At 50.2% G+C, this 25997-nt stretch overlaps 1 protein-coding gene across 1 annotated transcript in view; it reads right to left on the bottom strand.

Annotated features, from left to right (window-relative positions):
• Window positions 1-25997, bottom strand: part of LOC116952756 (inter-alpha-trypsin inhibitor heavy chain H2) — a 72454-nt gene that overhangs the window by 16012 nt on the left and 30445 nt on the right. The window contains exons 7-14 of the mRNA XM_076074545.1: window positions 25551-25688; window positions 20218-20334; window positions 8425-8593; window positions 7980-8105; window positions 5220-5401; window positions 3859-4050; window positions 2570-2709; window positions 1225-1394 (exon numbers count right to left, since the gene is read on the bottom strand). Coding sequence (XP_075930660.1) covers window positions 1225-1394; window positions 2570-2709; window positions 3859-4050; window positions 5220-5401; window positions 7980-8105; window positions 8425-8593; window positions 20218-20334; window positions 25551-25688 — 1234 coding nt within the window. The remainder of the gene's footprint in view (window positions 1-1224; window positions 1395-2569; window positions 2710-3858; window positions 4051-5219; window positions 5402-7979; window positions 8106-8424; window positions 8594-20217; window positions 20335-25550; window positions 25689-25997) is intronic.

The raw sequence follows: 25997 nt of genomic DNA, 5'->3' as shown, positions 1-25997 counted from the left end.
TTATAATTAAGATTGGTGGTATGTGTAATACTGCAAGTTACTTTTTTGGAGTTAAATTGTGATTTGTGATCACGCGCTGCTGAGGTTGTATCCATCTCCTCATCAACCCGCGACCACCACACATCCCTTGCAGCACCGCACAACTCTCTGAACCTCCGAGCAAAGGCTGTGGTAAGCCTCCTCATTCTCGGCTGTGGAATGTTGTAGAGGGCGGGAGTGTGCCTGTTGATTTATGTAAGACAGCCGGAACACCTCCTCCTTTAGCCAGGGTCTCTCTGGGAGAGGTCCGGACCGTGTACCCAATGCAGCCACAGCAGCTGCATGTGCCACAGTTATGAGCGTCACCCATTTCCCCTTGGCATCGGGAGGAATCGTGGGGCGATGCCAACGCGAGCTATCAGTTATGTGCCCCATGTGTAGGGGCTGTCCCTCCCCTCGTAGTGACTGGAGCCAGAACCAGCCCACCGGAACCTCCTATAATCCACAGAAGTCCAGGCGGTACCATTCCAGCTCCCGACAGAGTAGTTGGCAAGCCACTCCTCTGCTGTGAGCATTCCAATATTTTATGTGGCCACTCGCAGTGGATTTCTGCAGGAACCCTGAGGGGATGGGGTACAGTTTTGGGTTTGACCAGAATTCGTCTTCGAAGGTCCCCTGAGGTCTCCAGCACAAGCTTAGTTGGGAGTTTTCACCGTGGGGTTTCAGTGATATAATTGAAACTGTGGAACGGTTGCCAGCACATCACACACACCAATCTAATGAGTCACCTGCACACTCATACAAGAAGACAAAAATCCCCGCTATTGCCTTAACATATTCTTAAGGCAAGTGCCGTTAGCAAGCACCTATGTAGGCTGACACGGTACTCAAGGGGGTGGGTGGCCAGCATCACACCCGGCCGCCTTTGTCTTTGAAGTGGTGAAGCTTACACACTAACACAACAGGTTAGTGATCAGCCTGAGTCGACCTAAGGCAGGCGCAGGACTGGTTCAGACAATCGTCACTGGTGTTGGCCGTGAGCGGGAATTGAACTCGGTTCACCGAGTCTGTAGCAAGGCACACATCACCGCTATGCACACAATCACTTGCTCACCTGCCTTCTCGCCCGCCCAGTCACGCTCACTCGCCCGCTCAGTCACCTGCTCACTCACCCGCCCGTTCGCCCCGCAAGCTCACCTGCCCGCCCGCCTGCACACTCGCCCGCCCACCCACACACTGGCTCACCGACGCAGCACTTGCGCTCCCCAGCGTGCCCGCCCACGAGGTTTTGCTTCGGGGCGTTAGGCACGGTGAGCACCATGGCGGTGAGCGGGGTCACGAAGCCATAGCGCAGAGAGAGGTCGAGCGCACGCTGGGACAGCCGACTCTTCTCCTGGGCGGACAGCGAGATCGTCCTGCAGGGCGAGCGGGAGGGCGAGCATGAGGGCGAGTGGCAGGGTGAGTGAGAGCGTCAGCTGGAGGGTGAGTGAGAGGGTGAGTGGATGAGAGAGTGAACCGGTGATTGAGTATAGAAGTGGGCGGGCGAGTCGGCGATTGATTGTGCTGGTGAGAAAGTGGGTAAATGAACGATTGAGGTGTGAGTGGGTGAGAGGGTGAGTGGAAGAGAGTGAATGGGTGAGCCGGTGATTAAGTATGTCAGCGGACAGGTGGGTGAGTGGGTGATGATTTATCGGGTTGTTAAGCGAGTGGGTAAGTGAACGAGTGAGGAGTGAGTGGAAGAATGAGTGAGTGAGCGATTGAGTGGATGAGAGAGTGAGTGGCTGAGCCGGTGATTAAATATGTAAGCGGGCGGGTGGGTGAGTGGGTGATGATTGGGCTGGTGAGCGAGTGGGTAAGTGAACGAGTGAGGAGTGAGTGGGAGAATGAGTGAGTGAGCGATTGAGTGGATGAGAGAGTGAGTGGCTGAGCCGGTGATTAAGTATGTAAGTGGGCGGGTGGGTGAGTGGGTGATGATTGGGCTGGTGAGCGAGTTGGTAAGTGAACGAGTGAGGAGTGAGTGGGAGAATGAGTGAATGAGGGATTGAGTGGATGGGAGAGTGAGTGGCTGAGCCGGTTATTAAGTATGTAAGTGGGCAGGTGGGTGAGTGGGTGATGATTGGCCTGGTGAGCGAGTTGGTAAGTGAACGAGTGAGGAGTGAGTGGGAGAATGAGTGAATGAGTGATTGAGTGGATGGGAGAGTGAGTGGCTGAGCCGGTGATTAAGTATGTAAGTGGGCGGGTGGGTGAGTGGGTGATGATTGGCCTGGTGAGCGAGTTGGTAAGTGAACGAGTGAGGAGTGAGTGGGAGAATGAGTGAATGAGTGATTGAGTGGATGGGAGCGTGAGTGGCTGAGCCGGTGATTAAGTATGTAAGTGGGCGGGTGGGTGAGTGGGTGATGATTGGCCTGGTGAGCGAGTTGGTAAGGGAACGCGTGAGGAGTGAGTGGGAGAATGTGTGAATGAGTGATTGAGTAGATGGGAGAGTGAGTGGCTGAGCCGGTGATTAAGTATGTAAGTGGGCGGGTGGGTGAGTGGGTGATGATTGGGCTGGTGAGCGAGTTGGTAAGCGAGCAGGCGAGGAGGAGGAGACCTCTGCAGCAGCAGCTGGTTGATGGTGAGGAACGCCCAGAGTCGCTCGGCGAAGGTCGGGTCGGTGAAGCGATGCTCGCTCAGGAATCTCTCCGTGTCACCCGCGTCGGCCACCACATCGAGCGTGAGGTCGCTATCCACCTGCCGCCACACGGTGGACTCCACTTAGAAGTCACTCGCTGACCCGGTCCCTCACCCGTCAGATTACCGGGTCACTCACGCACGCCAAAGTCACTCGCTTGATGAGTCACTCACTCGATGGCCAGTCATTCATTCGCTCACTCGTGGAGTAATTTACTAATTCACAGAGTCGTCCAATCACCGAGTCACTCACTCGATGAGACGTTCATTCATTCGCTCATTGATTCCTAGAATCCCCGCTTCACCACGTGCTGTTTGCTGGACACTCGCAGCTCTCACCCGTGTGTTCCTGTGGAGAATCCAAAAAATACTTTACATGTGATGAGTGAGCGAGCGAGTGAACAAGGGGGAAAGTTTGCGAGTGAGTGGGTGATCGATCAAGTGATAGAATGAGTGACTGAGTGAGCGATCAAATGAGTGAGCGATCGAATGGATGAGCAAGTGACGGATCAAATGAGTGAGTGTATGAGTGATTAAGCAAGTGAAGGAGTGAGCGACCGATTGAACAATCAATTAAATGCGTGAGTGAGCGAGTGATTGGATGTGCGAGTGTCGAATGAGTGAGTGTATGAGTGATCGGGTGAGTGATTTAAATATTGATTGATCAATTGAGCAAGCGAATGAGAGAGTGAGCATTCGAATGAGTCGGCAAGTGAGTGCGAGATTGAAGCAGCGAGTGACTGATAAATTGAGTGGGTGCATGAGTGAGTGAGCACGCGAGTGAGAAAGCGATTGAATGATCGATTGAGCGAGTGAGTGAGCGATCGAATGAGTGATCATTCGAATGAGTGACCATTTTAGTGAGTGAGCGAGTAATTGTATGAGTGAGTGACTGATTGAAAGAGTGAGTGCACGAGTGAGCAGGAGAGCGAGTGAGTGAGTGATTGAATGATCAAGTCAGCAAATGAGTGAGTAAACGAGCGCTTGAATGAGCGAGCGAGCGAGCACATGAGTGAACTAGCGACTGACTGAGCGAGCGAGCCAGCCAGTGAGCGAGTGACTGAATTATCTTTTGAGCGAGTGAGAGAGCGATCGCGTGATTGAGTGATCAAATGAGTGAGCGAGCGACCGAGTGACTGAACAATCAATTGAGCGAGCGAGCTTTTGAACGAGCGAACGGGCTAGCGGGCGAGCGAGGCCGCATCTCACCGACTCGGCGGTGACGTGGGCGCTCAGCTTCGGCCCCCCCGTGGCATGCGCCGCCGTCTTGCCAGCGACCACGAGCTCTGCGCCGTGGAAGTAGTTGTCGAAGGAGGTCTGCGTGAGCGCGGAGACGGGCGCGCCCGCATAATGCACTGCCACGCGCGACAGGAGCGGCGTCGCCACCTCGTCGTAGAAGCCCTGGCAATGATAATCGCGTCGGATTTTTAAACCCTCTCTGCCAATAAAACCGGAGGTATGTTAAGATGTTCAAACACCGAATAAATACCTTTTCGCAAGGCGTCAAGTCTGCGTTAACCACACGTGGGACTTGTGGCAATACATGCAAACAAACGTAATATACGCATCGAGTTTGAAACTGATTTGGCCTACACCAGAGACAGCAGCCTTCTTTATGGCCTAGTCTCACCAGTGTCAGACCAGAGAACAATACGAAGACAATGCAAATATCAGAACATGCATAGCTCAGGTAGAGCAGTTATATCCATGGGGCCTTTTGCATGTTTTGCCACAAGTATGTGTGGTTAATGAAGAATGTATGCCTTGTAAAAGGTGTCTATCTGGTGTTTGAACATTGGAACACCTGTCTTATTGCCAGAAAGTGTATGAAACCTATTCTTATTTTTCATCATTTTGGATGCTGGAAAAAAGGTCCCAGAAGATATCGACACGGCAACGCTCGTGGACAGTAATAGCTGCCACTGGGGGTTCCCTAGGATAGACCACATCGCTATCATGGTCTCCTATTGGTGGACTAATGCACAGGGACAGCTTCCACTGGGGGTGCCCTATGGTAGAGCACATCACTATCATTACCTCCTATTCACAGGCTCATGCACAGGGACAGCTGTGACTGGGGGTGCTATAGGGTAGACCACATTGCTATCATGACTCTTATTGGCAGGCTAATGCACAGGGACAGCTGCCACTGGCGGGTGCTCCTGAGATGCAATGGGATGGAAAGTGCCCTAGGCATATAAGGTGGTGCTACTTTACAGACACATCATCATCGTTATCATCATCGATTGATTTTCCAATAATAATCATCCACTATACTTGTTTTCAACTTTGTCATCATCAGCAAGATCGATATCATTATCATTGTCGTCCATGCATTGTTCATTCATCATCCTCATCGCCACCATGCGACTATGTGGGGACTGCCTGTTGGCGGGGCCCCGCATGGCCCAACATGGCCCCAACGTGGCCCCAACGTGGCCCCACAAGGCCCCTTTGGCTCGATGCGACCGCATGGCCCCACGCAGCCCCGCATGGCCCCAACGTGGCCCCACGTGACCCCCAGGTAGCCCCACACGGCGGCGCAGGCCACCGCGTGGCCCAGCACGGACCTTGAGCTGTGCGTCGGCCTTGTTGTCAGCGAGGATGCGGCGTGCGATGCCGCGGTTCTCGAGCGCGAGGCGCTCCAGGAAGTCGTAGTCGACGTCGAAGCCGAAGCCGAGGGCGAACAGAGAGAAGTTGCCGGCCATGGCCGCCTTCACGTTGGCCGAGATCTCGGCCAGGTCAATCACACCTGGGGCAAACGATCCCACATTACCGTGGCGAGCAGAAGGAGGGGGAACGCTTTAGCGTGGCACCAGAGCGAGGTCAGCGGTTTGGAATCCGGCGGACCACCACTGCGGCACTGTCCGCTCTTGCTCGCAGTGTGGACGTCTGAACAACAACCAGCAAGATATAGTGGAGACGTCTCCAAGACGTCCCGATTTGCTCACAAGTGACTACATCACATTCACCCCCACCTCTATTTAAGACCGAAACAGTAGGATTTTTACACAGCTCTGGCTGTCGCCTGATGATGCTGGTTGTTGTTGTAATTACTGGTGAAACGTCACGGTACTCGATTTGTAAATGTTGTAGTTGGTTTATTCTCCAACACACAATCTCTGAGTGCTGAACTTGTATACTAAACTACACTACTATACACTACACTATAATTGTTAATGTAGTAGTGGGTTTACTCTCCAATGCACAACCGGTTAGTGCTGTACTAGTAACAAATTCGCCACGTTTTGCTTACGTGACAAACCGCTTACTAATTGGCAGTGTGTGGTGGTGGCAGTAGTGGTGGCAGGATTTAATGAAGCATTTATATTTACACGATCTAACCCGAAAACCTATATTATTATGGATAATATTGGTCGCGAAATCCACCTCCAATTACTACTACTCGATGTTAAACTGACTTGGGGGCATTCACCACGATGCCGCTCGCAAGAGGAGCTGGCCACTCTGTGCCGGTGTCACTGCCCACAATTTGATTAACTAAAACGATGAACTAAAACAATTTTTTTATTTTACCACGTCCTACTATGTAGCTCTGAAGTCATTCGGCCATCACAAATGGCAGTTCAACCAAGTGCCAGCTCATCATCATTATCATCACGTCGAAATGCATCGCAACCAAATGCCCTGAAAATGCCGTGGGAAAAACCGGATAACTCGGAGAAAAATCCACACGACCAGGGGGGAGAGAGAGAGACGCAAATTCCAAATATACAGCAGGCGTCAGGGTCGGGATCGAACCCACGTACTCCTCTATACCAGGCAAGGTAGTTAACATCTCCTAGCCACTGTGATGATGATGAGAGAGAGAGAGACACACACGCAAACTCCAAATATACAGCAGACGTCAGGGTTGGGATCAAAACCCACGACCTCCTATATACCTGGTGAGGTAGTTAACATCTCCTAGCCACTGTGGGGTGTGCGGCGCTGCAAGGGTGAGTGGTGGTCGTGGTTTGCTAATGAGATGGAGACTCTGTCAGTCGCCCGCGATCACAAATCATTCATTTCATTCCATTAAAAAAAGTGACTTGCCGCCCACGCGCATCCAGCCACCGCATGCCCAAGCAGCTTCTGTTTGGCCGGATAGAGGTGGCTAAATGGGCACGGCATGCCCTGGAGAAGAGATGGCGCTTTTTACAGAATTAACAAAGGTACAACGTGTGGATGTAATGGTGGAGACGCGGTGAGTGAAATACATGAGAGAAGCGATGGGGACTAATCTGCGATAATCCGTGAATTCGGTGATGACAGTGAATGATAATGAATGTATTTGTAGTGAGTCCAACTGAGTCGCAGATGTTGTTCTTTAGAGGCAACACTTTTAATGTAACATCAACCTGCTAACACAAAGGGGTAGCTGCCCCTTCACCAGATACAGCCTAGGGTGGTGACCACCCAGCTAACTACTCTATACGTAGGAGTTACAGCTACGAAGGGTCAACCCTCACGCGGGTCTCCGACCACGTGTTAATGCCTTGTAGGACGTAGAGCTTCCAGCTTGTAGACGTGGAGCTTCAGCTTGTAGAATGCAGCGACCCCGGTCCCTCTCAGGGACCCACCTTATATCCCCTCCCAGGTCGGGGCTGCTCTGCCCTTGGCCCCGCCCACCTTCGAGAGCGTTCTAGCTTCCTCTCGATCCCTCTCGACAGCTCTCCCTGGACACGTGATCACCACCTAGCACCCACCACCTGGGGGCCATTCTGTGGACACTCCGGATCACGTGTCTACGGGGTCAACCAGAGTGCCATGGCCCGGGGCAACCTTGCCCCTGGGCTGACACTCTACCACTCCCCCTGGTGGGAGCTCGCACCACACGCTATGCGCGGTGCCCGCGCTATCCCTGTGTTCACCAAGCCCCGCTAGGGGCTGGTACTACACCCGCCCACGGGGTGTACGCGATGACGGTGCATCGCACGCCATGCTATGCTAGAGCCGGCCTCACACAGCAATCCACCCGGTGCTGTCCGCGATGTAGGGACATCGCACGCCATGGCCCTCTCAGGCCGGCACCATACAGTGACATCCCCGATGTCACTACATATTGAATGAATGGGGTTAATGAGTGAAAGCCGTACAATGAGACTGTGAAGAGGGAAGAGTAACGGTGGGGGTAGTCAAGAGGGGGAGATTAAGGGGGGGGGGGGTCGTGGGGTGATCTAGGAGTAATAATAAGTGAGCTATGAGTGAGGAGTGGAAACTTAGTGAGCGACGGTGACAGCTTCACGTGAAGGAGGAGCTGAGTGGAATAGCCGATGAGCGGCACGAGCGAGCGGCCGGCCGGCCATGGGGGAGGCTCCTCGGCGTACCGACTGTGGGGTCACCATCGGTGAGCAACACCAGGATGGAGGTGGAGCGCTCGGGGAGGCTTCCTTGCAGCTTGGCGGAGCAGAGCATCTCAACGGCTCGCAGCACCGCCTCGTTAATGTTCGTGCCTGGGGGGAGGGGGGTGGGGGCAGAACGAGGAGGATGCCATTGCTGCTCGTACAAGATAAAAAAAATGGTTTCTGTGCACAAAACCTTCACTGTCGTTGTCCATCATTGATCACGCCAAATCACGAGCACATTCGGACCCGAGTCCCCACATCTCCACGTCCTCCCACATCTCCGTGCGCCTCATCCCTTTGTCCTCGCGTCCGAGCGTGCCTCTGCGCACCTTCCCATGTGTTCCTTCGCGTCACCCCATGTTCCCCCAACGCATCCCCCCAAGCATTGCCCCCCCCGCCCCCCCCGTGAGTCCCCCCCCCCCCTTACCCCCTTCGGCTTGCAGCCCCTGCACATATTTCTTGGCGTCATCCACGTTGCAGGCCGAGGCCTGCATGAGCTCATCGGTCCACGCCTCCACGCGGTGGTCGAAGCGGATGATGCTGAAGTGGTCATCTGGACGCAGCTCACTCAGGATGGTGCTCAGCGCCTGCTGGGTCTGCCCGACGGCGCAAACAAACAATGTCAGACAAGGCCGGGCGCGCCACGTCGGGAAAATCATTGTCGCCCTCGGTCACCAGCGGTCGTGGCATTCATTGGTCACCTGTCACTGCCTACAGTCTGCACAGCAACACCAAAAGTATCCGCTGAGATATTAACCACCGGACGTATGGGTCTCTGTGTGAGTCTCCGGGTCTCTGTGCGAGTCTATGGGTCTCTGTGTGAGTCTATGGGTCTCTGTATGAGTCTATGGGTCTGTGTGTGTGTTTGAGTCTATTTGTCTTTGTGTGAGTGTATGTGTATGTGAATCTTTAGGTCTCTGCGTGAGGCTATGGGTATCTGTGTGTGTCGATGTGTCGCTGTGTGAGTCTATGGGTCTCTGAGTCTATGAGTCTCTGTGTGTGAGTCTATGGGTCTCTGTGTGAGTCTATGAGTCTCTGTGTGAGTGTATGGGTCTCTGTTGGAGTCTATGCGTCTCTATGTCAGTCTATGGTTCTCTGTGTGAGTCTAAAAGTCTCTGTGTGAGTCTATGGGTTTCTGTGTTAGTCTATGGGTCTCTGCGTGAGTGTATGGGTCTCTGTGCGAGTCTTTGAGTCTCTGCGTGAGTCTATGGGTCTCTGTGTGATGAGTCTACGGGTCTCTGTGTGAGTCTATGTGACTCTGTGTGAGTCTAAGAGTCTCTGTGTGTGTGAGTCTATGGGTATCTGTGTGTGTCTATGTGTTGCTGTGTGGGTCTATGGGTCTCTGTGTGAGTCTATGGGTCTCTGTATGAGTATATGGGTCTTTATGTGAGTCTGTGATTCTCTGTGTGAGTCTATGAGTCTCTGCGAGTGTATGGTGGGTCTTTGTGTGAGTCTATGCAACTATGTGTGAGTCTATGTGTCTCTGTATGAGAATATGGGTATCTATGTGAGTCTATGGGTCTGTGTGTGTTTGAGTCTATTTATCTTTGTGTGAGTGTATGTGTATGTGAATCTTTAGGTCTCTGTGTGAGGCTATGGGTATCTGAGTGTGTCTATGTGTCGCTTTGTGAGTCTATGGGTCTCTGAGTCTGAGGCTATGTGTGTGAGTCTATGGGTCTCTGTGTAAGTCTATGAGTCTCTGTGTGAGTCTCCGGGTCTCTGTACGAGTCTATGGGTCTCTGTGTGAGTCTATGGGTCTATGTATGAGTCTAAAAGTCTCTGTGTGAGTCTATGGGTGTCTGTGTGAGTCTATGAGTCTCTGTGCATGTGAGTCTATGGGTTTCTGTGTTAGTCTATGGGTCTCTGTGTGAGTGTATGGGTCTCTGTGTGAGTCTAAGAGTCTCTGTGTGTGTGAGTCTATGGGTCTCCGTGTGTGTCTATGTGTCTTTGTGTGGGTCTATGGGTCTCTGTGTGAGTCTATGGGTATCTGTGTGTGTCTATGTGTCACTGTGTGAGTCTATGGGTCTCTGTGTGAGTCTATGGGTCTCTGTATGAGCATATGGGTCTTTATGTGAGTCTATGATTCTCTTTGTGAATCTATGAGTCTCTGCGAGTGTATGGTGGGTCTTTTGTGTGAGTCTATGCAACTATGTGTGAGTCTATGGGTCTCTGTATGAGAATATGGGTATCTATGTGAGTCTATGGGTCTGTGTGTGTTTGAGTCTATTTGTCTTTGTGTGAGTGTATGTGTATGTGAATCTTTAGGTCTCTGTGTGAGGCTATGGGTATTTGTGTGTGTCTGTGTGTCGCTGTGTGAGTCTATGGGTCTCTGAGTCTATGAGTCTCTGTGTGTGAGTCTATGGGTCTCTGTGTAAGTCTATGAGTCTCTGTGTGAGTCGATGGGTGTCTGTGTGAGTCTATGAGTCTCTGTGCATGTTAGTCTATGGGTTTCTGTGTTAGTCTATGGGTCTCTGTGTGAGTCTATGAGTCTCTGTGTGAGTCTATGAGTCTCTGTGTGAGTCTATGGGTCTCTGTGTGATAAGTCTATGGGTCTCTGTGTGAGTCTATGTGTCTCTGTGTGAGTCTAAGAGTCTCTGTGTGTGTGAGTCTATGGGTCTCCGTGTGTGTCTGTGTCTTTGTGTGGGTCTATGGGTCTCTGTGTGAGTCTATGGGTATCTGTGTGTGTCTATGTGTCGCTGTGTGAGTCTATGGGTCTCTGTGTGAGTCTATGAATCTCTGTGCATGTGAGTCTATGGGTTTCTGTGTGAGTCTATGGGTATCTGTGTGAGTCTATGGGTCTCTGTGTAAGTCTATGAGTCTCTGTGTGAGTCGATGGGTGTCTGTGTGAGTCTATGAGTCTCTGTGCATGTTAGTCTATGGGTTTCTGTGTTAGTCTATGGGTCTCTGTGTGAGTGTATAGGCCTCTGTGTGAGTCTATGAGTCTCTGTGTGAGTCTATGGGTATCTGTGTGTGTCTATGTGTTGCTGTGTGGGTCTATGGGTCTCTGTGTGAGTCTATGGGTCTCTGTATGAGTGTATGGGTCTTTATGTGAGTCTATGATTCTCTGTGTGAGTCTATGAGTCTCTGAGAGTGTATGGTGGGTCTTTGTGTGAGTCTATGCAACTATGTGTGAGTCTATGTGTCTCTGTATGAGAATATGGGTATCTATGTGAGTCTATGGGTCTGTGTGTGTTTGAGTCTATTTATCTTTGTGTGAGTGTATGTGTATGTGAATCTTTAGGTCTCTGTGTGAGGCTATGGGTATCTGAGTGTGTCTATGTGTCGCTGTGCGAGTCTATGGGTCTCTGAGTCTGAGTCTATGTGTGTGAGTCTATGGGTCTCTGTGTAAGTCTATGAGTCTCTGTGTGAGTCTCCGGGTCTCTGTACGAGTCTATGGGTCTCTGTGTGAGTCTATGGGTCTATGTATGAGTCTATGGGTCTGTGTGTGTGTTTGAGTGTATTTGTCTTTGTGTGAGTGTATGTGAATCTTTAGGTCTCTGCGTGAGGCTATGGGTATCTGTGTGTGTCGATGTGTCGCTGTGTGAGTCTATGGGTCTCTGAGTCCATGAGTCTCTGTGTGTGAGTCTATGAGTCTGTGTGAGTGTATGGGTCTCTGTGGAAGTCTATGCGTCTCTATGTGAGTCTATGGTTCTCTGTGTGAGTCTAAAAGTCTCTGTGTGAGTCTATGGGTGTCTGTGTGAGTCTATGAGTCTCTGTGCATGTGAGTCTATGGGTTTCTGTGTTAGTCTATGGGTCTCTGTGTGAGTGTATGGGTCTCTGTGCGAGTCTATGAGTCTCTGTGTGAGTCTATGGGTCTCTGTGTGATGAGTCTATGGGTCTCTGTGTGAGTCTATTTGTCTCTGTGTGAGTCTAAGAGTCTCTGTGTGTGTGAGTCTATGGGTCTCCGTGTGTGTCTATGTGTCTTTGTGTGAGTCTATGGGTCTCTGTGTGAGTCTATGGGTATCTGTGTGTGTCTATGTGTCACTGTGTGAGTCTATGGGTCTCTGTGTGAGTCTATGGGTCTCTGTATGAGTATATGGGTCTTTATGTGAGTCTATGATTCTCTTTGTGAATCTATGAGTCTCTGCGAGTGAATGGTGGGTCTTTGTGTGAGTCTATGCAACTATGTGTGAGTCTATAGGTCTCTGTATGAGAATATGGGTATCTATGTGAGTCTATGGGTCTGTGTGTGTTTGAGTCTATTTGTCTTTGTGTGAGTGTATGTGTATGTGAATCTTTAGGTCTCTGTGTGAGGCTATGGGTATTTGTGTGTGTCTATGTGTCGCTGTGTGAGTCTATGGGTCTCTGAGTCTATGAGTCTCTGTGTGTGAGTCTATGGGTCGCTGTGTAAGTCTATGAGTCTCTGTGTGAGTCGATGGGTGTCTGTGTGAGTCTATGAGTCTCTGTGCATGTTAGTCTATGGGTTTCTGTGTTAGTCTATGGGTCTCTGTGTGAGTGTATGGGTCTCTGTGTGAGTCTATGAGTCTCTGTGTGAGTCTATGGGTCTCTGTGTGATAAGGCTATGGGTCTCTGTGTGAGTCTATGTGTCTCTGTGTGAGTCTAAGATTCTCTGTGTGTGTGAGTCTATGGGTCTCCGTGTGTGTCTGTGTCTTTGTGTGGGTCTATGGGTCTCTGTGTGAGTCTATGGGTATCTGTGTGTGTCTATGTGTCGCTGTGTGAGTCTATGGGTCTCTGTGTGAGTCTATGAGTCTCTGTGCATGTGAGTCTATGGGTTTCTGTGTGAGTCTATGGGTATCTGTGTGAGTCTATGGGTCTCTGTGTAAGTCTATGAGTCTCTGTGTGAGTCGATGGGTGTCTGTGTGAGTCTATGAGTCTCTGTGCATGTTAGTCTATGGGTTTCTGTGTTAGTCTATGGGTCTCTGTGTGAGTGTATAGGTCTCTGTGTGAGTCTATGAGTCTCTGTGTGAGTCTATGGGTATCTGTGTGTGTCTATGTGTTGCTGTGTGGGTCTATGGGTCGCTGTGTGAGTCTATGGGTCTCTGTATGAGTATATGGGTCTTTATGTGAGTCTATGATTCTCTGTGTGAGTCTATGAGTCTCTGCGAGTGTATGGTGGGCCTTTGTGTGAGTCTATGCAACTATGTGTGAGTCTATGTGTCTCTGTATGAGAATATGGGTATCTATGTGAGTCTATGGGTCTGTGTGTGTTTGAGTCTATTTATCTTTGTGTGAGTGTTTGTTTAAGTGAATCTTTAGGTCTCTGTGTGAGGCTATGGGTATCTGAGTGTGTCTATGTGTCGCTGTGTGAGTCTATGGGTCTCTGAGTCTGAGTCTATGTGTGTGAGTCTATGGATCTCTGTGTAAGTCTATGAGTCTCTGTGTGAGTCTCCGGGTCTCTGTACGAGTCTATGGGTCTCTGTGTGAGTCTATGGGTCTATGTATGAGTCTATGGGTCTGTGTGTGTGTTTGAGTGTATTTGTCTTTGTGTGAGTGTATGTGTACGTGAATCTTTAGGTCTCTGCGTGAGGCTATGGGTATCTGTGTGTGTCGATGTGTCGCTGTGTGAGTCTATGGGTCTCTGAGTCCATGAGTCTCTGTGTGTGAGTCTATGGGTCTCTGTGTGAGTCTATGAGTCTGTGTGAGTGTATGGGTCTCTTTGGGAGTCTATGCGTCTCTATGTGAGTATATGGTTCTCTGTGTGAGTCTAAAAGTCTCTGTGTGAGTCTATGGGTGTCTGTGTGAGTCTATGAGTCTCTGTGCATGTGAGTCTATGGGTTTCTGTGTTAGTCTATGGGTCTCTGTGTGAGTGTATGGGTCTCTGTGCGAGTCTATGAGTCTCTGTGTGAGTCTAAGAGTCTCTGTGTGTGTGAGTCTATGGGTCTCCGTGTGTGTCTATGTGTCTTTGTGTGGGTCTATGGGTCTCTGTGTGAGTCTATGGGTATCTGTTTGTGTCTATGTGTCACTGTGTGAGTCTATGGGTCTCTGTGTGAGTCTATGGGTCTCTGTATGAGTATATGGGTCTTTATGTGAGTCTATGATTCTCTTTGTGAATCTATGAGTCTCTGCGAGTGTATGGTGGGTCTTTGTGTGAGTCTATGCAACTATGTGTGAGTCTATGGGTCTCTGTATGAGAATATGGGTATCTATGTGAGTCTATGGGTCTGTGTGTGTTTGAGTCTATTTGTCTTTGTGTGAGTGTATGTGTATGTGAATCTTTAGGTCTCTGTGTGAGGCTATGGGTATTTGTGTGTGTCTATGTGTCGCTGTGTGAGTCTATGGGTCTCTGAGTCTATGAGTCTCTGTGTGTGAGTCTATGGGTCGCTGTGTAAGTCTATGAGTCTCTGTGTGAGTCGATGGGTGTCTGTGTGAGTCTATGAGTCTCTGTGCATGTTAGTCTATGGGTTTCTGTGTTAGTCTATGGGTCTCTGTGTGAGTGTATGGGTCTCTGTGTGAGTCTATGAGTCTCTGTGTGAGTCTATGGGTCTCTGTGTGATAAGTCTATGGGTCTCTGTGTGAGTCTATGTGTCTCTGTGTGAGTCTAAGATTCTCTGTGTGTGTGAGTCTATGGGTCTCCGTGTGTGTCTGTGTCTTTGTGTGGGTCTATGGGTCTCTGTGTGAGTCTATGGGTATCTGTGTGTGTCTATGTGTCGCTGTGTGAGTCTATGGGTCTCTGTGTGAGTCTATGAGTCTCTGTGCATGTGAGTCTATGGGTTTCTGTGTGAGTCTATGGGTATCTGTGTGAGTCTATGGGTCTCTGTGTAAGTCTATGAGTCTCTGTGTGAGTCGATGGGTGTCTGTGTGAGTCTATGAGTCTCTGTGCATGTTAGTCTATGGGTTTCTGTGTTAGTCTATGGGTCTCTGTGTGAGTGTATAGGTCTCTGTGTGAGTCTATGAGTCTCTGTGTGAGTCTATGGGTATCTGTGTGTGTCTATGTGTTGCTGTGTGGGTCTATGGGTCGCTGTGTGAGTCTATGGGTCTCTGTATGAGTATATGGGTCTTTATGTGAGTCTATGATTCTCTGTGTGAGTCTATGAGTCTCTGCGAGTGTATGGTGGGCCTTTGTGTGAGTCTATGCAACTATGTGTGAGTCTATGTGTCTCTGTATGAGAATATGGGTATCTATGTGAGTCTATGGGTCTGTGTGTGTTTGAGTCTATTTATCTTTGTGTGAGTGTTTGTTTAAGTGAATCTTTAGGTCTCTGTGTGAGGCTATGGGTATCTGAGTGTGTCTATGTGTCGCTGTGTGAGTCTATGGGTCTCTGAGTCTGAGTCTATGTGTGTGAGTCTATGGATCTCTGTGTAAGTCTATGAGTCTCTGTGTGAGTCTCCGGGTCTCTGTACGAGTCTATGGGTCTCTGTGTGAGTCTATGGGTCTATGTATGAGTCTATGGGTCTGTGTGTGTGTTTGAGTGTATTTGTCTTTGTGTGAGTGTATGTGTACGTGAATCTTTAGGTCTCTGCGTGAGGCTATGGGTATCTGTGTGTGTCGATGTGTCGCTGTGTGAGTCTATGGGTCTCTGAGTCCATGAGTCTCTGTGTGTGAGTCTATGGGTCTCTGTGTGAGTCTATGAGTCTGTGTGAGTGTATGGGTCTCTTTGGGAGTCTATGCGTCTCTATGTGAGTATATGGTTCTCTGTGTGAGTCTAAAAGTCTCTGTGTGAGTCTATGGGTGTCTGTGTGAGTCTATGAGTCTCTGTGCATGTGAGTCTATGGGTTTCTGTGTTAGTCTATGGGTCTCTGTGTGAGTGTATGGGTCTCTGTGCGAGTCTATGAGTCTCTGTGTGAGTCTATGGGTCTCTGTGTGATGAGTCTATGGGTCTCTGTGTGAGTCTATGTGTCTTTGTGTGGGTCTATGGGTCTCTGTGTGAGTCTATGGGTATCTGTTTGTGTCTATGTGTCACTGTGTGAGTCTATGGGTCTCTGTGTGAGTCTATGGGTCTCTGTATGAGTATATGGGTCTTTATGTGAGTCTATGATTCTCTTTGTGAATCTATGAGTCTCTGCGAGTGTATGGTGGGTCTTTGTGTGAGTCTATGCAACTATGTGTGAGTCTATGGGTCTCTGTATGAGAATATGGGTATCTATGTGAGTCTATGGGTCTGTGTGTGTTTGAGTCTATTTGTCTTTGTGTGAGTGTATGTGTATGTGAATCTTTAGGTCTCTGTGTGAGGCTATGGGTATTTGTGTGTGTCTATGTGTCGCTGTGTGAGTCTATGGGTCTCTGAGTCTATGAGTCTCTGTGTGTGAGTCTATGGGTCGCTGTGTAAGTCTATGAGTCTCTGTGTGAGTCGATGGGTGTCTGTGTGAGTCTATGAGTCTCTGTGCATGTTAGTCTATGGGTTTCTGTGTTAGTCTATGGGTCTCTGTGTGAGTGTATGGGTCTCTGTGTGAGTCTATGAGTCTCTGTGTGAGTCTATGGGTCTCTGTGTGATAAGTCTATGGGTCTCTGTGTGAGTCTATGTGTCTCTGTGTGAGTCTAAGATTCTCTGTGTGTGTGAGTCTATGGGTCTCCGTGTGTGTCTGTGTCTTTGTGTGGGTCTATGGGTCTCTGTGTGAGTCTATGGGTATCTGTGTGTGTCTATGTGTCGCTGTGTGAGTCTATGGGTCTCTGTGTGAGTCTATGAGTCTCTGTGCATGTGAGTCTATGGGTTTCTGTGTGAGTCTATGGGTATCTGTGTGAGTCTATGGGTCTCTGTGTAAGTCTATGAGGCTCTGTGTGAGTCGATGGGTGTCTGTGTGAGTCTATGAGTCTCTGTGCATGTTAGTCTATGGGTTTCTGTGTTAGTCTATGGGTCTCTGTGTGAGTGTATAGGTCTCTATGTGAGTCTATGAGTCTCTGTGTGAGTCTATGGGTATCTGTGTGTGTCTATGTGTTGCTGTGTGGGTCTATGGGTCTCTGTGTGAGTCTATGGGTCTCTGTATGAGTATATGGGTCTTTATGTGAGTCTATGAATCTCTGTGTGAGTCTATGAGTCTCTGCGAGTGTATGGTGGGTCTTTGTGTGAGTCTATGCAACTATGTGTGAGTCTATGTGTCTCTGTATGAGAATATGGGTATCTATGTGAGTCTATGGGTCTGTGTGTGTTTGAGTCTATTTATCTTTGTGTGAGTGTTGTTTATGTGAATCTTTAGGTCTCTGTGTGAGGCTATGGGTATCTGAGTGTGTCTATGTGTCGCTGTGTGAGTCTATGGGTCTCTGAGTCTGAGTCTATGTGTGTGAGTCTATGGGTCTCTGTGTAAGTCTATGAGTCTCTGTGTGAGTCTCCGGGTCTCTGTACGAGTCTATGGGTCTCTGTGTGAGTCTATGGGTCTATGTATGAGTCTATGGGTCTGTGTGTGTGTTTGAGTGTATTTGTCTTTGTGTGAGTGTATGTGAATCTTTAGGTCTCTGCGTGAGGCTATGGGTATCTGTGTGTGTCGATGTGTCGCTGTGTGAGTCTATGGGTCTCTGAGTCTATGAGTCTCTGTGTGTGAGTCTATGGGTCTCTGTGTGAGTCTATGAGTCTGTGTGAGTGTATGGGTCTCTTTGGGAGTCTATGCGTCTCTATGTGAGTATATGGTTCTCTGTGTGAGTCTAAAAGTCTCTGTGTGAGTCTATGGGTGTCTGTGTGAGTCTATGAGTCTCTGTGCATGTGAGTCTATGGGTTTCTGTGTTAGTCTATGGGTCTCTGTGTGAGTGTATGGGTCTCTGTGCGAGTCTATGAGTCTCTGTGTGAGTCTATGGGTCTCTGTGTGATGAGTCTATGGGTCTCTGTGTGAGTCTATTTGTCTCTGTGTGAGTCTAAGAGTCTGTGTGTGTGTGAGTCTATGGGTCTCCGTGTGTGTCTATGTGTCTTTGTGTGGGTCTATGGGTCTCTGTGTGAGTCTATGGGTATCTGTGTGTGTCTATGTGTCACTGTGTGAGTCTATGGGTCTCTGTGTGAGTCTATGGGTCTCTGTATGAGTATATAGGTCTTTATGTGAGTCTATGATTCTCTTTGTGAATCTATGAGTCTCTGCGAGTGTATGGTGGGTCTTTGTGTGAGTCTATGCAACTATGTGTGAGTCTATGGGTCTCTGTATGAGAATATGGGTATCTATGTGAGTCTATGGGTCTGTGTGTGTTTGAGTCTATTTATCTTTGTGTGAGTGTATGTGTATGTGAATCTTTAGGTCTCTGTGTGAGGCTATGGGTATTTTTGTGTGTCTATGTGTCGCTGTGTGAGTCTATGGGTCTCTGAGTCTATGAGTCTCTGTGTGTGAGTCTATGGGTCTCTGTGTAAGTCTATGAGTCTCTGTGTGAGTCGATGGCTGTCTGTGTGAGTCTATGAGTTTCTGTGCATGTTAGTCTATAGGTTTCTGTGTTAGTCTATGGGTCTCTGTGTGAGTGTATGGGTCTCTGTGTGAGTCTATGAGTCTCTGTGTGAGTCTATGGGTCTCTGTGTGATAAGTCTATGGGTATCTGTGTGAGTCTATGTGTCTCTGTGTGAGTCTAAGAGTCTCTGTGTGTGTGAGTCTATGGGTCTCCGTGTGTGTCTGTGTATTTGTGTGGGTCTATGGGTCTCTGTGTGAGTCTATGGGTATCTGTGTGTGTCTATGTGTCGCTGTGTGAGTCTATGGGTCTCTGTGTGAGTCTATGAGTCTCTGTGCATGTGAGTCTATGGGTTTCTGTGTGAGTCTATGGGTATCTGTGTGAGTGTATGGGTCTCTGTGTGAGACTATGAGTCTCTGTGTGAGTCGATGGGTCTCTGTGTGAGTCAAAGAGTCTGTGTGTGTGTGAGTCTATGGGTTTATGTGTGAGTCTATGGGTCTCTGTGTGAGTGTATGGGTCCTTTTGTGCGTGAATCTATGGGCCTCTTTGTGAGTCTATGGATTTCTGTGTGAGTGTATGGGTCTCTGTGTGTGTGAATCTATGGGTCTATGTGTGAGCATATGGGTCTCTGTATGAGTATATTGGGCTTTGTGTGAATCTATGGGTCTCTGTGTGAGTTCTTGGGTCTTTGTGTGAGGCTATGAGTCTCTGTTTGTGTGAGTCTATGGATCTCTGTGAGAGTCTATGAGTCTCTGTATTAGTGTATGGGTCTCTGTATGAGAATATGGGGCTCTGTGTGAGTCTATGGGTCTGTGTGTGTTTGAGTCTATGTGTCTTTGTGTGAGTGTATGTGTATGTGAATCTTTAGGTCTCTGTCTGAGGCTATGGGTATGTGTGTGTCTATGTGTCGCTGTGTGAGTCTATGGGTCTCTGAGTCTATGAGTCTCTGTGTGTGAGTCTATGGGTCTCTGTGAGAGTCTATGCGTCTCTATGTGAGTCTATGGTTCTCTGTGTGAGTCTAAAAGTCTCTGTGTGAGTCTATGGGTGTCTGTGTGAGTCTATGAGTCTCTGTGCATGTGAGTCTATGGGTTTCTGTGTTAGTCTATGAGTCTCTGTGTGAGTCTATGGGTCTCTGTGTGATGAGTCTATGAGTCTCCGTGTGTGTCTATGTGTCTTTGTGTGGGTCTATGGGTCTCTGTGTGAGTCTATGGGTATCTGTGTGTGTCTATGTGTCGCTGTGTGAGTTTATGGGTCTCTGTGTGAGACTATGAGTCTATGTGTGAGTCTATGGGTCTCTGTGTGAGTTTATGAGTCTCCGTGTGTGTGAGTCTATGGGTTTCTGTGTGAGTCTATGGGTCTCTGTGTGAGTGTATGGGTCCGTTTGTGTGTGAATCTATAGGTCTCTGTGTGAGTCTATGGATTTCTGTGTGAGTGTATGGGTCTCTGTGTGTGTGAATCTATGGGTCTATGTGTGAGTATATAGGTCTCTGTATGAGTATATGGGGCTTTGTGTAAATCTATAGGTCTCTGTGTGAGTTCTTGGGTCTTTGTGTGAGCCTATGAGTCTCTGTTTGTGTGAGTCTATGGATCTCTGCGTGAGTCTATGAGTCTCTGTATTAGTGTATGAGCCTCTGTATGAGTATATGGGGCTCTGTGTGAGTTTCTGGGTCTCTGTGTGAGTCTATGGGTCTGTGTGTGTTTGAGTCTATGTGTCTCTGTGTGACTGTATGGGTCTCTGTGTGTGTGCATCTATGGGTCTCTGTATGAATACATGGGTCTCTCTGTGAGTATATGGGTCTCTGTGTGAGTCTATGTGTCTCTGTGTGAGTCTATGAGTCTCTGCGTGTGTGAGTCTATGCGGCTGTGTGTGTGTATGTGAGTCTATTTGTCTTTGTGTGATTCTATGGGTCTCTGTGTGACTGAGTGTATGGGTCTCTGTGATGAGTCTATGCGTGTCTGTCTAGTCACCTGCTTCATCTTGAGGCCCCACATGGATCCGCTGACGTCGATGATGAAGACGATATTCTTTGGCGTGGGAGGGATGTTCGCCGGAGCAATGAAGTGAGCAAAGTAGCCATTGGAGATCTGGCGGTCACAGTGAGAGACACAGAGAGAAACACAGAGAGAGACGCACAGACACAGAGACAGTGAGAGACATACACAGTAACAGTGAGAGTGACACACACAGTGACAGTGAGAGTAACACACACACAGTGACAGTGAGAGACATACACAGTAACAGTGAGAATGACACACAATGACAGTGAGAGACACACACATTAACATTGAGAGTGACACATACAATAAGCGTGACACACAGTGAGAGTGAGAGACACACACAGATTGACAGTGAGATACACAGTGACAGTGATACACACAGTGACAGTGACACACAGTGACACACAGTGACAGAGTGAGACCTCTGTTCTCAAACCGGAGCTGGTCATAAGCAAACTGCCAAGGTATGAAAAACTATCCACTATCTCCACAACTGCCCCATCACCAACGGGGAGTCCGAGGGTGGAGTGTTTGATGGCACAAATACCCAGGCAGGTTCTTTAGTTTAGGTGGGGCTGATAGTGGCACACTCCAAGTTCAGCAGCAGTGCCTCCAAGCCTGCTCTGAGGAGCAGCAATCACCAGATCATCAGCATACGTAACATGGTTGACCAATAGGGAGCCATCCTTTGACCGCACACCGGCACCGATCAGCCTCCCATTGTATCTGTACAAGATAGAAATTCCTCCGGTACAGGCATAGAAGGCTTCACGAACTACATAGTCTAAAATGATGTTAAGTAATGTGGGAGCCAGAGGGCATCCCTGCCACACCCCAAGGTGAACAGGGAAAGGTTCCGAATTCTGGTCACGAAGTTTTACCCAGGCCTGTCCACCATCATGAAGGTCATTAATGATTGGGAGCAGAGAGTTAGGGACTCCGAAATCAAGAAAAACAACCCAGAGCCCAGACCCATTGATGGTATCATAGGCCTTGACCATGTTAATAAAGCAGAGATGTAGGTCCTTTTGGAATTTCTTATACTTCTGCTGTAGCAGACGGACAGAAAATATGGCATCTGTGCAGGAGCATCCTAGCCTGAAACAACTTTGGGGCTCCACATGCCTCAGAGTGCCTGGCAAGACGATGTTGAATAATCCTTGGTAGGACCTTTCCCAGCACACTGAGGATCGAGATGCCCCTGTAGTTGTTACAGTTACAATCTGTGCGGTCCCCCTTCTTAAAGAGGGTGACCACCATGGCATCCTTCCAATAGTGCAGAACCTGTACAGTGGCCCAGATTGTTATTATTATGTCATATAGGGCAGTTTGCACACACACGCCACCCTCCCTCAGCATTTCGCGTGGGAGATCATCTCTGCCTGGTGATTTTCCTTCGTGTGGCCACATTCCACGTAGCCACACGAAGTGGCTTTTCGTTGTTTCTGGAGGAGCCCCGAGGGTAGAGATTCAATCTCCTGGCTCCGCCAATTGGGGTTTGGCCAGGAGACGTCATAGACGCCTGTCCCCAAGGGCCTCTGGCACAAGCTTATTAGTTACATTTTTAATTCGTGGTTTCGTGGTATTTTTTTGAAGGTGGAGGGGTTACCAGCCCCTCGCACCTGTCCAGAGCCCCCGTTTAGCCACTGTGGTGGTCACAGATGCCATGAGGGGAGAGGCCAATCGGAATTGGCCCTCCCCCCACAGCACTGTCCACGACAGAGTTGCCCGTCCGGCACCAAGTACACACACATACACGTACACACAAACACACACATGTACACACAAACACGCACACACACACACGTACACACACACACACGTCCACACACACAGACACATGTACACAGACACGTACACACACACACGTACACACACACAGACACATGTACACACACACAGACATGTACACACACAGACACATGTACACAGACACGTACACACACAGACACGTACACAGACACATGTACACAGACACGTACACACACACACACGTACACACACAGACACATGTACACACACAGACACGTACACACACACACATGTACACACATGTACACAGACACGTACACAACAACAACAACCGCCATTCGCCACTAAGTGGCGGTGACGTCACCACGACGCGTGTGCCAGGCTATGTGCACCCTGAGGCCACGTGAAGTGTCGAACGCCCGCTGGCAGGAGGTCACGGGGCAGACCCAGGTGCCACGGGTCGACTGACTGAGATGACTGGCTGATGCACCACCTGTGCCCCCTACTGTGCCAACCTGCTGTGCTTTAGCCACCCGGCGCTCCGCTCGTTGTTGTGAGCGTCGCTCCTCCGCCCTCCGTTGTTGTTGGAGGGCGACTACCTCCAACTGCCCAGTAGCATCCTTCACGAGCCTCCTCCACAGAGGCCGATCTTGACACCGCTGGTACCAGTCATCGGCAAGTCCACTCAGCTCCACGTCCTCCTGTACCACATCACTCCATCTCTTCTCTAGCCCGTGCCGCGCCCGCTTAGCCCCCTCAATCCGGCCGAACAAAAGCTGTTTCAGCATGCGTTGGCTGGGCATGCGGGCTACATGACCCAGCCATCGCAGCCTTGCCCGCCGGAGGAGCTCACCGATGGGACCTTGCCCAGATCTTTCAAGGATTTGTGAGCTCCTCACACAATCCAGTCTGGTTAAACCCAGGATGGATCGTAGGCAGGCCAGCCTAAATGTTTCTAACCGGCGAAGATGTTCCATTAGGGGGGTCCACGTTTCGCAAGCGTAGAGAAGGGAGGGAATGACCGTGGCCGAGAAGACCTGAAGCTTAGTGCGGAGCGACAGACCAGGTAGCTTCCACACAGCGTTACGCAACCGATGAAAATATATTGCCGCTCGACTGATTCGGAGTGAGACCTCTGCTGTTAAACTGGAGCCAGTCATAAGCACACTGCCCAGGTATGGGAAACTCTCCACTCTCTCCACAACTGCCCCATCACCGATTGGGAATTGTGGGGGTGGAGTGTCCAATGGTACAAAATACCCAGGCAGGTGCTTAGTTTTGGTGGGGCTGATGGAAAGGCCCCACCTCCTAGTGGCATGCTCCAGTCTCAGCAGCAGTGTCTCCAACTCCTCCTCTGACTGAGCAACTATTACCAAATCATCAGCATACATAACGTGGTTGAGCAATAGGGAGCCATCCCTTGACCGCACCTGGGCATCGATCAGCCTCCCATTATATCTGTACCATATGGAGATTCCCCCGGTACAGATTTTGAAGGCTTCACAAACTACGTGGTCAAAATAGATGTTAAATAATGTGGGAGCCAGAGGACATCCCTGTCGCACCCCAAGGTGTACAGGGAATGGCTCTGACTCCCGGCCACGTAGTTTTACCCGGGCCCGCTCACCATCATGAAGGTCCTTAATGATCGTGAGCAGAGGGTCAGGTACTCCAAAAGCACGAAGAACGACCCAGAGCCCAGGCCTACTGATGGTATCATAGGCCTTGACCAGATCAATAAAGCAGAGATGTAGGTCTTGTTGGAATTCCCTACACCTCTGCTGTAGCAGACGGACAGAAAATATGGCATCTGTGCAGGACCGCCCTTTCCTGAAACCGCATTAGGGCTCCGCAAGCCTCTCCTCAGCGTGCCTGGCAAGGCGATGCTGAATAATCCTTGCCAGGACCTTTCCCGGCACACTGAGGAGTGAGATGCCCCTGTAGTTGTTACAGTCTATGCGGTCCCCCTTCTTAAAGAGGGGGACCACCAGGGCATCCTTCCAATCCTGCGGAACCCGTCCAGTGGTCCAGACCGTTGTTATAATGTCATATAGGGCAGTCTGTGCATAAACGCCACCCTCCCTCAGCATTTCGCTTGGGAGATCATCTCTGCCCGCTGCCTTTCCTGGTCTCAGACTCCGGATCGCCTTTAGTACTTCCTCAACAGATGGCACCTCAGCCAGCCACTCACAGGGGGTGATTTCTTCCAATATTTGAGGCACCGCAGCCTCAGCAGGGGCATCCTCACTTTGTGCCACGATGTTTTTCTGGCTGAGGGATTTTCCCTCCCCCAGGACCTCACAGAAATGCTCAGCAAATCTGAAAACCTGTTCCTGGGGGTCGGAGATTGGATCACCGTTTTTTCCCCTAATGATGGTAATAGGTGTGGCGCTGCAGGTTACTTTTTTGATGGAGTTAAATAGAGATTTGTGATCGCGGGCCACTGAGGCAGACTCCATCTCCTCAGCAACCCGCGACCACCCCCATCCTTGCAGCGCCTCACGGCTCTCCGAACCTCCGAGCGAAGGCTGCGGTAAGCCTCCTCATTCTCTGACGTGGGATTCTGTAGCCGATGACAGTGGGCCTGTCGCTTTTTCTCAACCATCCTGAACACCTCCTCTGTCAGCCAGGGTCTTTGGGGAGGTCTGGACCGCGTACCCAAAGCAGCCATTGCAGCTGCATGAGTCACAGTCCTAAACCTCGCCCATTTACCCTCGACATCAGGAGGAGTCGGGGACGATGCCAATCCCAGCCGCAAGCGATGATGAAATTCTCGCTTGCAACTTTCATCAGATAACTGAGACCAGGCCACTTTAGGTCGGAATGGGGTCCTGGGTGTACACCCACCACCGGAGTGGAAGAATGGCAGGCGCATCTTACAGATGACTAGTCGATGGTCAGAGGGCAGATCAGCTCCACGGTAGGCCCTGGTGTCAAGGACATGGGCTCGCATCCGCTGGTCCGTCACTATGTAGTCCAGCAGATGTTCTTGCTTGGACCCGGCATGCATCCGTGATGTTGTGTGGATGCGCCGATGCCGGAACAGCGTGTTGGTAATTACAAGCCCATGGGCTGCACAAAAATCTAGCAGCCTCCTACCGTTGTTATTGAGCTGATCTGGCCCATGCCCTCCAATCACTCCAGACCAGGTGCTAGTATCATGACCAACTCGGGCATTGAAGTCATCCAACATGATGACTCTATCCCGAGGGGCCACTTTAGCCAGCACCTGTGACAAGAGGTCATAGAAGGCATCTGACTCATCGGCTTTGCCTGCATCCCTCCACGGATGTTCATCTTCGGTGGGGGCATAAGTAACCACGACCACCATTCCTCGCCTCCGGTTGATGGGAAGGCGAGCCCAAAGTAGCCTGGGGCTTACAGCTTCCCACACCTCACCGCCACGCTCCCACGCCCCCTTCATTCTTTTGTTCAAAAGAAGAGCCACACACACACGTACACACACACACGTACACACACACACACGTACACACAGACACATGTACACACACACACACGTACACACACACAGACAGTGCACTGGCAGGCACCTGCACGTCCCCGGCGCTGAGCTCTCGCTTCACGTCGTAGCGCACCGCCATGCTGCCCTCCAGCACGGCGCTGCTGCAGCCCGGACATGGCCCCCCCTCCACGGCAGCCGGGGGGCATGGCCGCAGGCGGATGTGGGCCTGGGCAGGGGGGCAGGGGGGTAGGGGATCAGTGGGGCAGGGGGATAGGGGGGTAGGGGCTCAGTGGGGCAAGGGGGCAGCGGGGCAGGGGGGCAGTTGGGTAGAGAATCAGGGGGACAGCGTGGCAGGGGGGCATGGGCGTGATATTTGTCGTTAGGTGTCTGTGGTGAGTGCGCTGTGCGTGGCTGGTGAGCGGTCACGAGCAACTGGTGAGTGTGTTGCGCGTATACGATGAGCGATTGATCATTCAGCAGGTGAGCGTTGCTCTGCGGGTGAGCAGGCGAGTGGGTGAGCGTTTCTCTGTGGGTG

This window comes from Petromyzon marinus, chromosome 48, assembly GCF_048934315.1.
Source record: "Petromyzon marinus isolate PM22_M1 ecotype Great Lakes invasive population chromosome 48, UKy_Petmar_22M1.pri1.0, whole genome shotgun sequence".
NCBI lineage: Eukaryota > Metazoa > Chordata > Hyperoartia > Petromyzontiformes > Petromyzontidae > Petromyzon > Petromyzon marinus.
The sequence above is the reverse complement of the archived record's forward strand: the minus strand, read 5'-3'. Positions and strand labels throughout refer to the sequence as shown.